The sequence below is a fragment of the Ursus maritimus genome, unplaced genomic scaffold, assembly GCF_017311325.1.
Source record: "Ursus maritimus isolate PB19 unplaced genomic scaffold, ASM1731132v1 scaffold_25, whole genome shotgun sequence".
Classification (NCBI taxonomy): domain Eukaryota; kingdom Metazoa; phylum Chordata; class Mammalia; order Carnivora; family Ursidae; genus Ursus; species Ursus maritimus.
The window spans coordinates 33279480-33294219 of record NW_024425008.1 but is presented as its reverse complement, the minus strand read 5'-3'; the positions used below and the strand labels follow the sequence as shown (position 1 = coordinate 33294219).

General features: G+C 36.6%; 1 protein-coding gene across 15 annotated transcripts in view; it reads left to right on the top strand.

The window, feature by feature from the left end:
* Positions 1-14740, top strand: part of FUT8 (fucosyltransferase 8) — a 411868-nt gene that overhangs the window by 332113 nt on the left and 65015 nt on the right. For all 15 annotated transcript variants that reach the window (XM_040641772.1, XM_040641777.1, XM_040641778.1 and 12 more), the window contains 2 exons: positions 9904-10150; positions 12983-13159. In XM_040641772.1, coding sequence (XP_040497706.1) covers positions 9904-10150; positions 12983-13159 — 424 coding nt within the window. The remainder of the gene's footprint in view (positions 1-9903; positions 10151-12982; positions 13160-14740) is intronic.

Sequence of the window (14740 nt, the reverse complement as noted above, 5' to 3'; positions counted from 1 at the left end):
AGTGTCATGGTATGAACATTCATATTTTACCTCAAACATCATTTCTGGCTTAAGTTGTCTTCTCTTGGGATAGTGAGTTCTCTAAGAATTCTACCTATTGTGTAAAATTAGGCTTTATTTTATTTATTCTTAAACTACTTCTTTCAAACACCAATGAAAGATCCCTAATTCTAAGATTTGGTGAACACATTCTCGAATACCTTGTTTAAATCTTCCATGATTTTATATGCTTTGAACATATAACTCTCTGTCCTCCTCTTTTCAGATGGGCAAGAATCATCCTGTTGTCATTTGGAAGATCTCCATCCCTCTAAATATTATTTCTTTCTAAATATTATTTGTTCTTGAGAAGTAGTAGTTTAACTGCATGAATTTATTATTAGTATATAAACACAGTTGTGATTGTCCCTGTTCATTTATGTTCAATTAAATAATATATTGAATTGACTTAAAAATTACTTTGTATCACCTCTAAAAGTCCTTTCTCTGACCTTTTTTAATCTTTTAGAAATTCCACTGACATGAATAAAGTTAATTATAATAATCAAGGCTGAAATTTGTTGCTGAAAATATAAAAATATTTGTATTTATTTTGTGATTCATTTTGGATAGCATCCATTATTATATCCTGAATTTTGGATAATATCAGAAGTAGAAACTTCAATTTATAAGGTCTTCGGGAGCAAATTGAAATTTGTTCATTTTTATTTATCAATATACCATTTAAGAAATTAAAGGAGGAAATATTTTTTAATACAGACATATTTTAGGCTGCAAAATATTTTTGCTTTAATGTTTAACAGTGGAAAATAAGTATGTAAATAGATAATGAGAGTGGTTTACATGTTTAATAAATCTCTTTATGATAACTGCTTTTTAGATTCTTTGTTCTTAAGTAGGCTATTTCTCTTTCGTGGAAGGGCTATTCTATAATTATTAGGAAATAAGACTGTCATAGGTTGGCTAATTCATATTCTCTTTACAATCAAATTGTGAAGGTATTATTAACTCTTAACCATGAGCTTAAAGTTGACTCAGAAACACCCTAATTGTTTCATACAATTTAAATTTGAGATTATCTGTCTTTAGCTATTATTTTTGTTTCTTCAGGGATCTCAATATGACCCAGAATGACAGTGAATTAAGTTGTTTTGTTTAGCCATGATCTAACTGCTTTATATGTGCACATGTGATCCGTGTTTGAAGTTTATGTCCTTTACTTAATATTAAGTTCCTTGATCTAGTGCCTGCTGTAGAGAGCGATCTGGACCTTACCAGTTGGTGTTACCTTACTCATACCTGGAGCCCCACCCATCCCTCCTTTATAAAAAAATTCCACATAGAGTCACTTTTGCTTTCTGTGAAACTTTAAGGTAATGGAGTAAGGTGGTGTAAAACTTCAGATTCTGAAATCAGAATGTCTGGGTTCAACTACTGTTTCTGACTGCTAGCTGGGTGACCTTGAATAAGTTACTTACATTCATTGTAAAATAGGGATAAGAGAGTACTCCCCTCATAAAGACTTTGTGGATTAATTGGGATAATGGATGGAAAAGATTTAGTGTATTACCTGGCGTGTAGTTGGTGCTCAATAAATATTAGCCTTTAATTAAAGTTGCTGACAGGGAGCTGAGGCAGGGAGGTGATGGATGCAGGGGCTATTTTAGAAATGGCTCATAGCATGCATGGGTCATTGAAGAGGAGCAAAGTGTATGAAAAGAACAGACTCTGGGGGCAAAAATCCTGGCTGGCTCAGTCAGCAGAGCATGCAACTCTTGATCGCGGGGTTGTGAGTTCAAGCCCCATGATGGGTATAGAGAGTACTAAAAAAAAAAAAAAAGAACCGACTCTGGACCCTCATCCCTGCCAGAATCTTTATGATTTGGGATGAAGATATGATTATGGTAAAATTGTAGCTTCTGATTTGGAGACTTAACAGGTAAGACTTTGGGGCCTATTGATAGATAACTCTCTACAGGTTGAAAAATATGTTTCAGATGATGAGAAACCATAACCTTGGCAGGGGAGTGACAGGATCTAGTCCAGGTTCTAAAGAGGGTTGTGGTGTGCTGTCCATGATTTAAGTATAATTGAAAAATGTTACAGGAACCGTAGTGTGAAGTATCAAATCTGTACAAAGTATTATCTTTTGTAAGCAGTAACAAACAAAAGATTGCTTCTCGCCATCTCAGACATCTCCTTGCCCTATTTGCTACATTTGTCTTCCTCCTTCCTCCCCTTTCCATGCTCTGTTAGTTAAGGTTTCATGCCTTTTGTCTCAGAGTTCTTTCTCTTCATATATCCCCCAGTTAAACCAAAAACAGTAAAATATAGCTGCTCTTTGAGTAATGTCATTACAATATTTATCTCAGCTATGCCACCAGAGGCTACAGATTGTAAAGTATTAGCTCTCTTCTCTCTAGAGACTAACACAGCCCAGAAAAGGAGAGAAGGGGAAGGTCAGCTGACTTATACCAGATCGATGGCTGCATTGACAGCAGGATCTATGGCTTGGCACGTGACGCTATACCTCAACCCCCATCTCTTCTTCCACAGTGGAAGCCAAGGCAGCTGGGAGAGAAGACAGATTCTGTAGTCTGAGATGGCGAGCAAGCTAAAGGTGGAAATGGTGGCAGGGCGACTTTTGGAGCTGCTGGTACTTTATGGATTGGGTTGGCATACGGAACGAGGGAGATTTGCTACCCCAATCCCTGGTTTAGTAGGCAAGACGTTTGTCTGTTTGATCAGCAATTTGTAGAGTGCTTTAGCGTGGTGATACTACACTCGATTTGGTTGTCTTCTCTCCTAATATCTCACAAAAGTCTTAACTGTTTTGTTAGGATTTTCTTCTTCCAACATGACTATGTTTTCATTTTCTTCTCTCATGGGGTAGCCAGAATTTCTAGATATAATTCTTATGTTTTTGGGTATTGGGATTGACCTATATGCTATTAACAGGAAACTCAAATTAGTCCTTCCTGATTTAACAGTTGAATGATAATTTAGCAGAAAAATCACAAGGAACTGTAAGTCCAACATGAAACTTTGCATTCTTAACTCCAACGAAGTGCTAATCACAAAGGCTTCTATAAAATTCCTCCAAAGCAAAAGGGAACACAGCATGCCAACTGACAGCTCTATCCTGTGAGATCCTGGTGACCCCCCAGTAGATGCAGTCATCTCTTTCAGGAATCCTCAAGGGGTAAAAGACTATTACCTGGAGGTCCTTCCTCCTGCCTGTTTCTTTCAAGGAGAGTGACTTGTGGTGAAAGAGTAAGAGGAATATGAAAATGAAATTGTGATTTTTTTTTTTTTATGAGAATGGGGAAAAGAGAGTTTGGAGTTTGGCTCTTTAATAATTTGATGAAATTAAGCCTTATCTTTCTGCTGCTTTCCATTCCTCTATGTTCTTGTTTTTTCCCCTTGAGAAAAGCTGTTCTAAAATTCTTTGGGATCCCTTGGATTAGAAGGAGTTTCTAAGTTAGGAAAAAAGTACTAAATTATTTTTTAAAAGCAAGAAAAAGAAAAAAAACCAGAACACTCTTCCAAATCTCTACATGGAGTTATAGGGCCTATGCAATGTGAATCATCAGAGAAACTGTTGGCACTGTCCCATTTATGAGCAAGCTGTCTGTGGACTGTCTGGAATCTTGGCAAAGTAACATATATGTATATAAAAGTTAAATGACTAAATTTGTTTCAGAAACATGCAGAATGACTGTACGGAGCCTTCTGTTCGATGGCATGAAGCAAAAAATCTCTTTGGTCTTTTTTCTTTTGATACTGTCCTGTCTGCCTCATCCTGAACTGCCTAACTCACTAAGATATTACATATTTTCCATTAGCCGTTCTTTAGTCCCGTATCCAGTCTGTCAGAATAACATTGAGGTTGGTGAACCATGAGTCTGGTTGCCTTTGCAAGGCATTTCTGTACTAGTAAAAGCAGGAAACACCTCATAAGAATGCTGCACAATCATTCCCATAGTGTGATATGCTAATTCTTAAGAATGTTGCTAACACTGCACTTTGTTTCATATGATTGAATTTAGAACTTTTACTCAATTGGTTGAAGGCTTCAAACTGGCAGTAATAACAGTCTTTTGAGTTGTTGCTTAAGTAGAGCGGTGATGGAATTCATATGGCAGGCGACAGTTGCTCATTCAAGTTCAAGAAGAAATCTCTATCAGCCGCAGTGGTTGAAAAACAAAAGGAAAGTAGCCCAGCTGTTCACTTTCCTCCGTATTTTAAGTGAGAGCAGAGCTCAGTCATTAAATGAAGATATAAATATTAATGTCATCATTGTTAAAAATCCTGAAGAGTAGACCTCACACATTTACGTAATTGTGTGTGTGTGTGTGTGTGTGTGTGTGCGCGCACGCGCGCGTGTGTCCATCTTATTGTGTCTCAAGTAAAATCAAGAAAAATCCCCACTGCCTCTAGAGGTCTCACCACAGGTAGTTAGCTTTCAGTCTTGATCTCCTTTTACTCGTACCTCCCCTAACAAGTCTCAGGGACTTTAGTAAGAATTTAAGCAGTCATATTTGGTCACACAGTGTTAAAGAAAGTAAATCCCAGAAGTCCAGAATATCTTTGTAGATATAATTTAAGCATACAGATTCTTTGCTGTAATATGTATTACTAGTTTAGACAGCTTACTGTCTTTCTGTGCTTTCATTGTGGAACAGAATTTTGGTCAAGCCAATTTAGTGATGATAGGAGGTTAGAGCTTTCAGATAGCCAGTCACTATCTTTCAGTTTGAACATTTGTTGAATATTTTGAAAAGATAAAAGCTGCTTATTGTTCTATTGCCTGTGATAAACAGTATGAATAAGATTCACTTTGAGTGTGTATCTTATATCTCCTTATATCTAATATATTTGGGAGTATATCCTTGGCTCACTGAATTTGGGAACTTTGATTAATTTTTAAAGAATATAATATTTTGGCACATAATCTCTTCCTTGACCAAACTCTAGCTAGCTTCTTGAGAGTTGTTCAACAGAATTGATCCCAGGGTAAAGAACTAACATTTTTTGAGAATTACTATGTGTCAGGCATTGTGCTCAGCTTTCTCCATGTAATATCTCATCCTTAAAATAACTCGATGAATAAGATACTATAATTAATCCCATTTTACAGATGAATAAGGTGCTGTAATCAATGCCATTTTCCAGATGAAGAAGCTGAGGTGAAGTTAAATATAACTTATCCAAAGTCACACAACTGTTAAGTAGATAGAGCATTTGAACACAAGTTTTTGTCATTCCAAAGACCATACTCGTAATCTCTACGCACTATAATCAAGGTACTGTGCGAATAGGCATTTGCTTTACCATATTTGTTTGATGTCTCTCCCTTGGTCCAGCCTCAGGTAGGTCCATGAATCTCAGCAGTGGGCACAGTCTTTGGAAAGGCTCTTGGGTATGATGGCATTTACCAGCTGTAGCCATTCAAGAAAGGGAATTAAAACCTCATTCTATCCATCTGTAGCTATTTGAGGGAAGTGTGGACCTATGTGGATATTGAAGGAAGTCTTCTTAGGAGTCTTGAGACCAGAAAGCAGATAGCTTTTTTGGTTCAGAATTGCCAACGTGTTATTTATAATCCCCTCCTCCTCCCAAATGAAATTTAAGTTACAGGTAGCGATGTCTTATTGGAGATTTTTCCCAACTGGCAACCCTGTTCTAAACTTCTTTATTTTGACCATTCTGGCTGTATGAATTCTGTCTTCAGGAGATTTTCTCCTCTTAAGTTCTGTTTCTCTCACAAGTCAGAGTGATAACAGTCACTGAGTAGCAAATGAAGAAAGAAGATAGTAAATGCAGAAGATATCTCATGAACTAAGACCCCAAATCTTTTCCACCCTTGGAACATTTTTCCTTATAGCAGAACCTATTCATTCATGGTAGATGTTAAGACCTTTCTATTGAATCTATAATGATTAATAATTCAAATTGACTAATTCCAGGGCTAGTGTCTCTGTCTTATGGCATGTGGAATGATAACAGAATAATGCTTTTAAATGGGGTTGCAATGAATTGAGCAGCAGGGAAGAGGGCTTCTCTAGCGATAACAGCAGCTGTGGAGATCCTCCCTGTCAAAGAGCTATCTATGCTACTGGCAGAGAGCTGTAAGTGTACTAACAAGTCTGTTGAGTCTTCCCTGCCTTTGGCAAAGAGAATGACCTTATGAAACAGAGTTAGCAACAAGAAGAGGTAGCCTTGAAAATGAGTCTCTGAAATAATTAATAATGACTGTATCAGTTCAAGTTGAACGAGGCAGTCAATTGTGTAATACCTAGGTTAGTTTGCTCTGATTCTTTCCAAATGCATAGTGCTGACTTTTGTATGACTTACACATATAAAACATTCTCTTGCTGAAAGGTTGATGCGTGCTGCTTTTTTCTTTTTTTCAACACTAAAGTCTTAATAGAATGGCAGGGCACTCTTGATTGATCAAAAGGGGACATACTGAAATGCTTTGAAATATATATATATAGGTTCCAGAAAGCAGAATGTAATATAAATAATGCAGTAAACACTAATCTTGGCCCTTTTATTAGCTTTATTACCTTTGAGAAATTCACTTAACCTCTCTAGTTTATTTCCTCTGTAAAATGAGGGAGTTTAAGTAAGTCTGTGTTCCCCAAACTCAGATTACTAGAGATTAGTTTAAGTGGCATATGAGATAATTTCAGACAATTTCCTGATAAAAGATTAAAATAAACATTGTATCTCATAATTGAGAAAGTTACTTCTTTTTCAGTCTTTCTAATTATGTCAGGCAAATTCTCAACTTGGTATCAAGATATCTTTAATAGTTCTTTAATACTGGATAATTGTTTGGGTATGGAGATGGGTAGGAACAGGTACTAGGAGTCCTCTATTCCTCAAGAGTTTCTATAGAAGAGAAATGAATTCATTTCTTCAAGGGAAAGGTACTGAAGTGCTTTTTTGCTTCTTTCTGTCTACCTCATTTCCCTACCACTTGGAAAGAAAGTAGTGTACAACTGGTGAGTTTAGGAGAAGGAACTGAATGTGTGAGGCACAGCCCTTTCTGGCTTCTTTCATGGTACAGGCTACTCTCAGAAGGCATGCTCCTCCCCCTCCCCTGTGTGGTAGGCCATGGTTGACAAACTCTGCATAGGGCTGGATGGGAACTATTAGGAAACCCATACAGCCAAAAATCCAAAACAAAGAACCACGTTCTGTAGTTTATCCTTATTGGTAATCAAGCTGATATTTTGATTGCCATTTTATTCTTCTCTGTCTCTCATTTGGTTTCAAACTCATAGGAGATGTAAGCGAAAAAGCAATTATACCCCTTTTTTTCGCTGATAATCTCCTCTTTAAATAGAAATCTGGCTTGGGCTCAGAGCCCTTCACAGGGAATAGTATCTATATAGAATTTAATAATATGGTTTTGTTTTCAGCGAAGTTATTTACTGAACAAAATTATCTCTAGAATCTGTTCCAGATTTAAATTCTTTTGAATATGTATACCAGTAGAATAAAAAATGTTAGGTGGTAAACCAAGTTAAAAAAGGAACCTTCTAACATAGCATGTACTATGTTATCTTCATTTATTTTGAAATATATCATTATTGAGGAAGCTAAACTTTTATTTTTTATATAATGAAAATGATATTGATATGAAAATGATAAATTCATAATATTTTACTAGGTAGTTGAGTATTGATATCTTTTTTATAGCATGTTTTTTGGTGATGGTATTTTATTTTTTTATTTTTCTTTCACTGAAAGCAGTCAGTTCTGAGAGAGGTTTTTGAACTAGAAATCTTGGAGGGCAAGAACCATGTTATCATTGTATACTCTGCCTCGTACGGTGTTTGGAATATAGCAGTGTTGAACTGCTGAATGAATGAACTGAATGAATGAATGAATGAAGAATCAACAAAAATAAGCTGAATTCTCTGTCTTGGAGATAGAGGAAGTTTTCATTTATATCTGAAAGCTGTCAATAGGGCTAGCTGTAAGAAAGCTGAGGCCTTGGGGCAATCGAAAGGGTAATACTTCTGTGTAAGTGAAAGATGGAGCTAGTAACACAGAGCATTTAGAATGACCTTGTTGGGAAGAAATCACAAAAGGAAGGTAGCTCTGTTAATTTTGCTTTTGTTTATGGTCATATAGGAGAGGCTAGATTTTTCCTTTCTTTCTCTTTTTTATAAAAAAACTGCTTTCGCTTCCTTTTTTTCTCTCTCATTTATGTATTACACCCCTTATGTCCATATCAGAGAAAGCACCCCAATTTCCCTTGCCTTAGGGAGATTATTAGAGCCTAATTTAATATGTAGCTCACTTTTTCCCCGTACACTCTTAATTACAGTTTCTTGTCTGATAGAGGTGCCCACCTCTTTCTTAATTGGCGCTCTAGGTGAACTGCAATACTGGTGGTAAATTTTTTTATTGCCACTTATTCATGCAACAAATGTTATCTTTCAGGGACTTTATTCTAAGAATCCTGAAATGAGTCTTACATATCAGAGAAAGAGAATATTAACCAAACATTTTTAATTTTTAGTTAGGCCAACTGACTTTCTAATAATCGTGCAGTTGGTTTGAGTGATTACTTTCCCAGGTCATGTAATTTATCTTAAAACATTTTGCATATATGCAAAAAAAAACCAAACAAACAGAATTTGAGGACTGTGTTCCATTCTGGTGAATACATTTTAAATGTTTTCTAGGTTTATTCTCCACAAATGCATTCTTTCTTTAATGGTCCAAGGATTAACTGTGATTCTCATTCATTATGCACAATGACAACATCTGAAGTGGAGTTATTTTATATGTTCAGGTTAATATTTTCTGTTACTGAAATTTTAAGTACATTTTGTATTTGTGAAATTTCTCTGCCTGATGTCTTTGTGTCTTCTAGTTATTACTATGTGGCCTTCAATATGTAAAGTAAACTCTGAAGTCACTGGCTTATCCAATTTGGGGAGGTTCATCTCATTGTATTATAAAATTGATAGAACAGGGGCACCTGGGTGGCTCAGTTGGTTAAGTGACTGCCTTTGGCTCAGGTCATGGTCGCAGGATCCTGCTCAGAGGGGAGCCTGCTTCTCCCTCTGCCTCTGCCTGCTTGTGCTCTCTCTCTCTCTGTCAAATAAATAAATAAAATCTTTAAAAAATAAATAATAAAATTGATAGAACAGCAATGACATTAATGATATATAGAAGTTGGATTCTGAAACTAATCATCATCTACAAAAATTAGCATCTAATCTCTGTTCCAACTTTAAATTAATATCCAGATGAACAATCAAGATAGATTATATTGTTATCATAATTGAAAATAGAATAGACAATTTGGCCAAGAAAAAAGAAGACTTTAGAATTATCTAGGTTTTTTTTTTTTCTTTAAAAGATGTAACTGCTTAGGTTATAATTATAATCTTTAGGTATCTCTAGTATCATTGTGCTCTGTCATTAAAGTAATACAAGAGCCATTTGCTGTAATGGCAATCTGGAAGTTTTGAGAACACTTTATTGTCTAGTTCAAAAACTTAAAAAAAAAAAACAGAACTTTGCCTCATTGTCTGTGTTCACTAGCAATATGGTTATTCTCTGATTAGATACTTTGAGTACTGGATACATCCTTATGTGGGATATGAGGTTTTGATATGGCAGCATGTTAGAACAGGTAAAAACGAAAAAACGCCATGGATTTGAGAGGTAGACCAACCTAACCGTGAAATTTAGCTCTATCACTTCTGTGCCAGTACCTTGGGCAACCGACTTAACTGCCTCTGTAAAGTGAGAATTGTAATACTGCTTTAGAGTTGCTATGAGGATGAAAGCATCCAGAGTGAATTCTTCTTAAACGGTAATTGTATGAGGAATGCAGTATGGTGATGATACGTTTTGATATTCTCGCAGGTGAAGTAAAGGACAAAAATGTTCAGGTGGTTGAGCTCCCCATTGTAGACAGTCTTCATCCTCGTCCACCGTATTTACCCCTGGCTATTCCAGAAGACCTTGCAGATCGGCTTGTACGAGTCCATGGTGATCCTGCAGTGTGGTGGGTGTCCCAGTTTGTCAAATACTTGATCCGCCCACAACCTTGGTTGGAAAAGGAAATAGAAGAGGCTACCAGGAAGCTTGGCTTCAAACATCCAGTTATTGGGTAAGAATCTGATTTATTCAGATAGTAGCAGAGATATGTATACTTTATAATATATTATAAACTGTATGATATATACTTTAATTTTCAGAGCCCCACCCAAAAACGGATGTTCCAGGGTTTACCTTAGGTCACAGGGAGATCATTCTTCCTTTGTTCACTTAGAACAGCTGAGTCATCATTCTTTGTTACCCTCATTTACTTATTTATTTATTCATTCAACAAATATATTAAACCCGTATTTCTGAAATTAGCCGTCTCTTCTGGGGAAGCTAACAAAACTTCATTTTATTGAGAGTATTTTGGATGTTATACATGACTCCTCTCTTATCCTAACAAGGCCATGAGATGAAGCTGTCACATTTATAGCTTTTCTGTTGCATTTTTTGTTAGGCTTCATTAATTACCACTGGTGATTATTCTGCATTTTTCGATGCTCTGTTTTCTTTTCTGTCATAGAAGCTATTTTTGAGAATAAAAGGACTATTTATAATGTAAGATAATGTTAAAGTTATTATTTAAAATTATCTCTTGGCCCACTTGGGAATTATCGTGTACATATGCAATCAGTCTCATGCTTATGTTCAGGGAGTTATATCAGGAGATCCTAGAACAGTGAAGAATCCGAAGGAGCATCTTTGCTCATAAGTATGTGCTTCTTGCACATACATAAACAGTTATGGAAAGAGGAATTTCCTGAGTTCTGGTGCCAAATTTCATACCTTAGGAAAATTTTCTTTGCCTAATGGAAAGAATACTGAGCTAGAGAAAAGAAAGTGTTATTAGAAAATCATAAGGAAGAGAAAATACATTTACAGTACTGTACGATAAAAAGTCTGTGTGTAAGTAGACCCACACAGTTCACACCCATGTTGTTGAAGGGGCAATTATAGTGAAAAGCAAGTACACAAAGAACTTTTACTTTTGTGATGACTAGATTGAAATGTATGTGAGAGAAACCAGCTTCCCTTTGGTTTATGTTGTCTTTTTGTTCATTGATAATGTCTTCAGAAGCATCCGTTTCCTTAACTGTCTGATGAAACACTTACATTAAATTAAAATAACTTCTAATATCTTTCACAGGCCTAACATTTTGGTTCTTCCATAAAGACCATAATGCTCCTCTCTCGAATTCTTGATTCAGGCCTAATTTCAAGAGTACTCGGAGAGTTGAGAAAATTGATTAGTGGTACTCTGCCACTACCTCAAATGCCCCTCTTCCTTTGATTCTTCCTCTGTTATTACAGCTCTTCTTTGTTTTTATTTTTATTTTCATATCTCCCACCCCACATCTTCCCTTGTGTCTTAGTCTTCATATGCATAGAAGTTACTGATCCCCCTTTTATTTTTAAAAATTTTATTTTTTTATTTGAGAGAGCAGGCGCAGGAATGGGGAGGGCAGGGCAGAGGGAGAGGGAGAAGCAGACTCCCCGCTGAGCAAGGATTGGGGCTCTATCTCAGGACCCTGGAATCATGCCTGAGCCACCCAGGCACCCCCATCCCTATTTTAAATGTTAGAGCTAAAGAAAGTACATGGTGAAATCAGAGTGACAAATAGTGCTGCTTCTCATGAAGCTTTTCATTGAAATTCAGTGGAATTGTTCTTTTTGTCCCACTTCATCTCTATGGAGCACAGTGAACAATTCCAATTTCATGAGAGAAGCAGTGATTAAGAAGGATGTGGGAAGAAAAAGATGATAGAATAGGTATTCATATGATGGTATTCACATTTGAACTGTAGTCTGGAATGCAAAGGAAAGAATACCTGCAGAGATGTCAGATTAACTACAGTGAAAATATACCCTCTCTCCAGATTCAGAATTAGAAGCTGGCCTTCGGCTTGACCTAAGGCCTGCACATATGCTATGACCTAAGGGGAAACAAATCTACCTTTTTCTTTTTCCCACATATGAATAGTGGTTTAGTAATTTGGTGGAGGTGAGGATACAGGAAGGACAAGTTTAAGGAGAGTTTTAATATATGAAAATAAACTCTGTCCATTATTTTCATTACAATTACTTTGAAAGCACTAAGATGGGAGGAGAGTACTGTGGACGTCAGCACATATTCAGTGCAGGGCGATGCAAATCTTTGTCCCCAATTTTATAGTTTTAGAGCTTTTTAAAAATAGGACAAATGAGATCAATATCTGCTTGTGTTTGATAGAATGAAAAACAGCAAAAGGAAATTCATTATGCATACAACAAAAGGGCTAGAACGTCTCCATGAACTTAAAATAGTTAAGAATTCTTAAAAGGTTTGCCTGCCTTGATTGCGCTATAGGAAGAATCCATGCAGGTCTGTGTTTTCCTCAGACAACTTTCAATTCTACAAGCTGGCAGTTACAGTAACTATACAGAGTATCATGAAGAAAAAGAAAAGTTGGCATCAAAATGTTGCAAAAATTATATTTAATATTCTGTAATAACAACTGTGAATCTTGGTATCATTTGTTGTCAGAAATCTTAAAAAGTTATACCCAGTTTTTTCTGGAAGGCTGGTTGGTATTTTGTTCCCTATATGGAGTATAACTCTGAAATCAACCATTTATTTTACCATTATTCTTGGATATGCCAATTACCTTACAAGAAAGCATTCTTCAAAAGCTTATTTTCTAGTTCTCCTTGTATTGTCTTAATATGCAAATAGTATTTAGAATATATTTGTTTGAATTTTTTTAATACTTTATTTTTTCTAATGGCAAAATGAAAGAAAAATTGGTTTAAAATGTCTCTGATGCCACCATAAATAAGGGTATAAAGTTGAACACCCTAAAAGCACGCAGTGGTCTAGAACATTGTCAGCAGAATCTGACTTTCTCCTTCTGCCCCTCAGAGTCCATGTCAGACGCACAGACAAGGTGGGAACAGAAGCAGCCTTCCATCCCATTGAGGAATACATGGTGCATGTTGAAGAACATTTTCAGCTACTTGCTCGAAGAATGCAAGTGGATAAAAGAAGAGTATATTTGGCCACGGACGACCCTTCTTTATTAAAAGAGGCGAAAACAAAGTGAGTTAGATGAACTAGTGATTCTAGACTGGGATCCTTTTCAGTTAAAAGGAATCCTTAATTCCTATGACTTGTGATTCTTGTTATACTACTACTACTGATTATTGGCAGTTTTTTTAATTCAAATAACTGTGTACTTATGTGACTGTTAATATAATCAAAGCATATTTGAGGTGCCAGCAAGGTGTATACTTCATCCTGAAGTCTCTTCTCTGGGTGTGCAGGCAGCTGCCATCTTGCTGTGTACTCACATGACCTCTTTGTGTGTTTAGAAGAGAGAGAGCAAGCTTTCTGGTGTCTCTTCCTGTAAGGGCGTTAATTCCATCATGAGGACCCCATTCTCATATGCTTATTTAAACCTAATCATCTCCCAAAGGCCCCATCTCCAAATACTATCACTTTGGGAGTTACAGCTCAAACATAGGAATTCTAGGGGGACACAAACATTCAGTTCATAATGCGAACCAGCTAGCTAAGACTTCTAGCAATAAAACACACCAGGTGCTTATCTTTGTGCTCTCACTATCTTCACCAGCAATTATGGGCAACTGAAACATATATAAAATATAAGTTTTCATCTCATAAAAAATTTCTGGAACTTGGAAATTATATTGAAGAAAAGTAAAGAATCAGAAGATAAGTTTTATAAGTGGAGGGATAAGAACTGCTAGTATGTATTGAACAGTAACCATCATTTATGGAACATGCCTATATTTCAGGCACTGTGTTAGGTACTGGGGATTCCATGATACGCAAGATACTCTGCTCTCAAGGAATTCCTACTCCAGTGGGAGAACAGTTACTCTACAGTATGAGTAGTGCTACTGTAGATTTAATATAGGGTGTTCGGAAAATACAAGAAGCACACTGATCCTAATTGGGAATTTATCACAGGATCTGGGTGAACCCAGAATTGTCCTTTATTTACTATTAATAAATAAAGGATGTATTAAATGTGGGAAAATAGGGAATGAACGAGAAGAATATGTAGTCTTAGTTCTGCTCAGACACCATTTACTCCAGAAATCGTCCCTGAATCCCTAAGTGTCCCTCCTCTGTGCATTCCCCTGACTTAGTGTTTGGTACTTGCTTACCTCTGCCTCCCTCACTGGATTATAAGCACTTTAGACACAGTTTCTAGCTCTTGTAAGTGCCCAGTAATTATTGAATAATGTTTATCTCAATCCCATCAGTTTGAAAACATTTTATTAACTGTTAATCATTTAAGCTATATGATTATTTAATTAATTTATTTCTTGGTCCATTTCTTTTTTTTTTTTTTTAAGATTTTATTTATTTATTTGACAGAGAGAGACAGCCAGCGAGAGAGGGACCACAAGCAGGGGGAGTGGGAGAGGAAGAAGCAGGCTCCCAGCAGAGGAGCCCGATGTGAGGCTCGATCCCAGAATGCTGGGATCACGCCCTGAGCCAAAGGCAGACGCTTAACGACTGAGCCACCCAGGCGCCCCCAGCATGATATTTTTACAGCAAGCAACCTTATAGTACAGTTGGCAGCAGGAAATAGTACAATTTGAATTTCCTTTTTGCAGTCAGCAGCTAGTAACCCCTCTCCCCATGGCA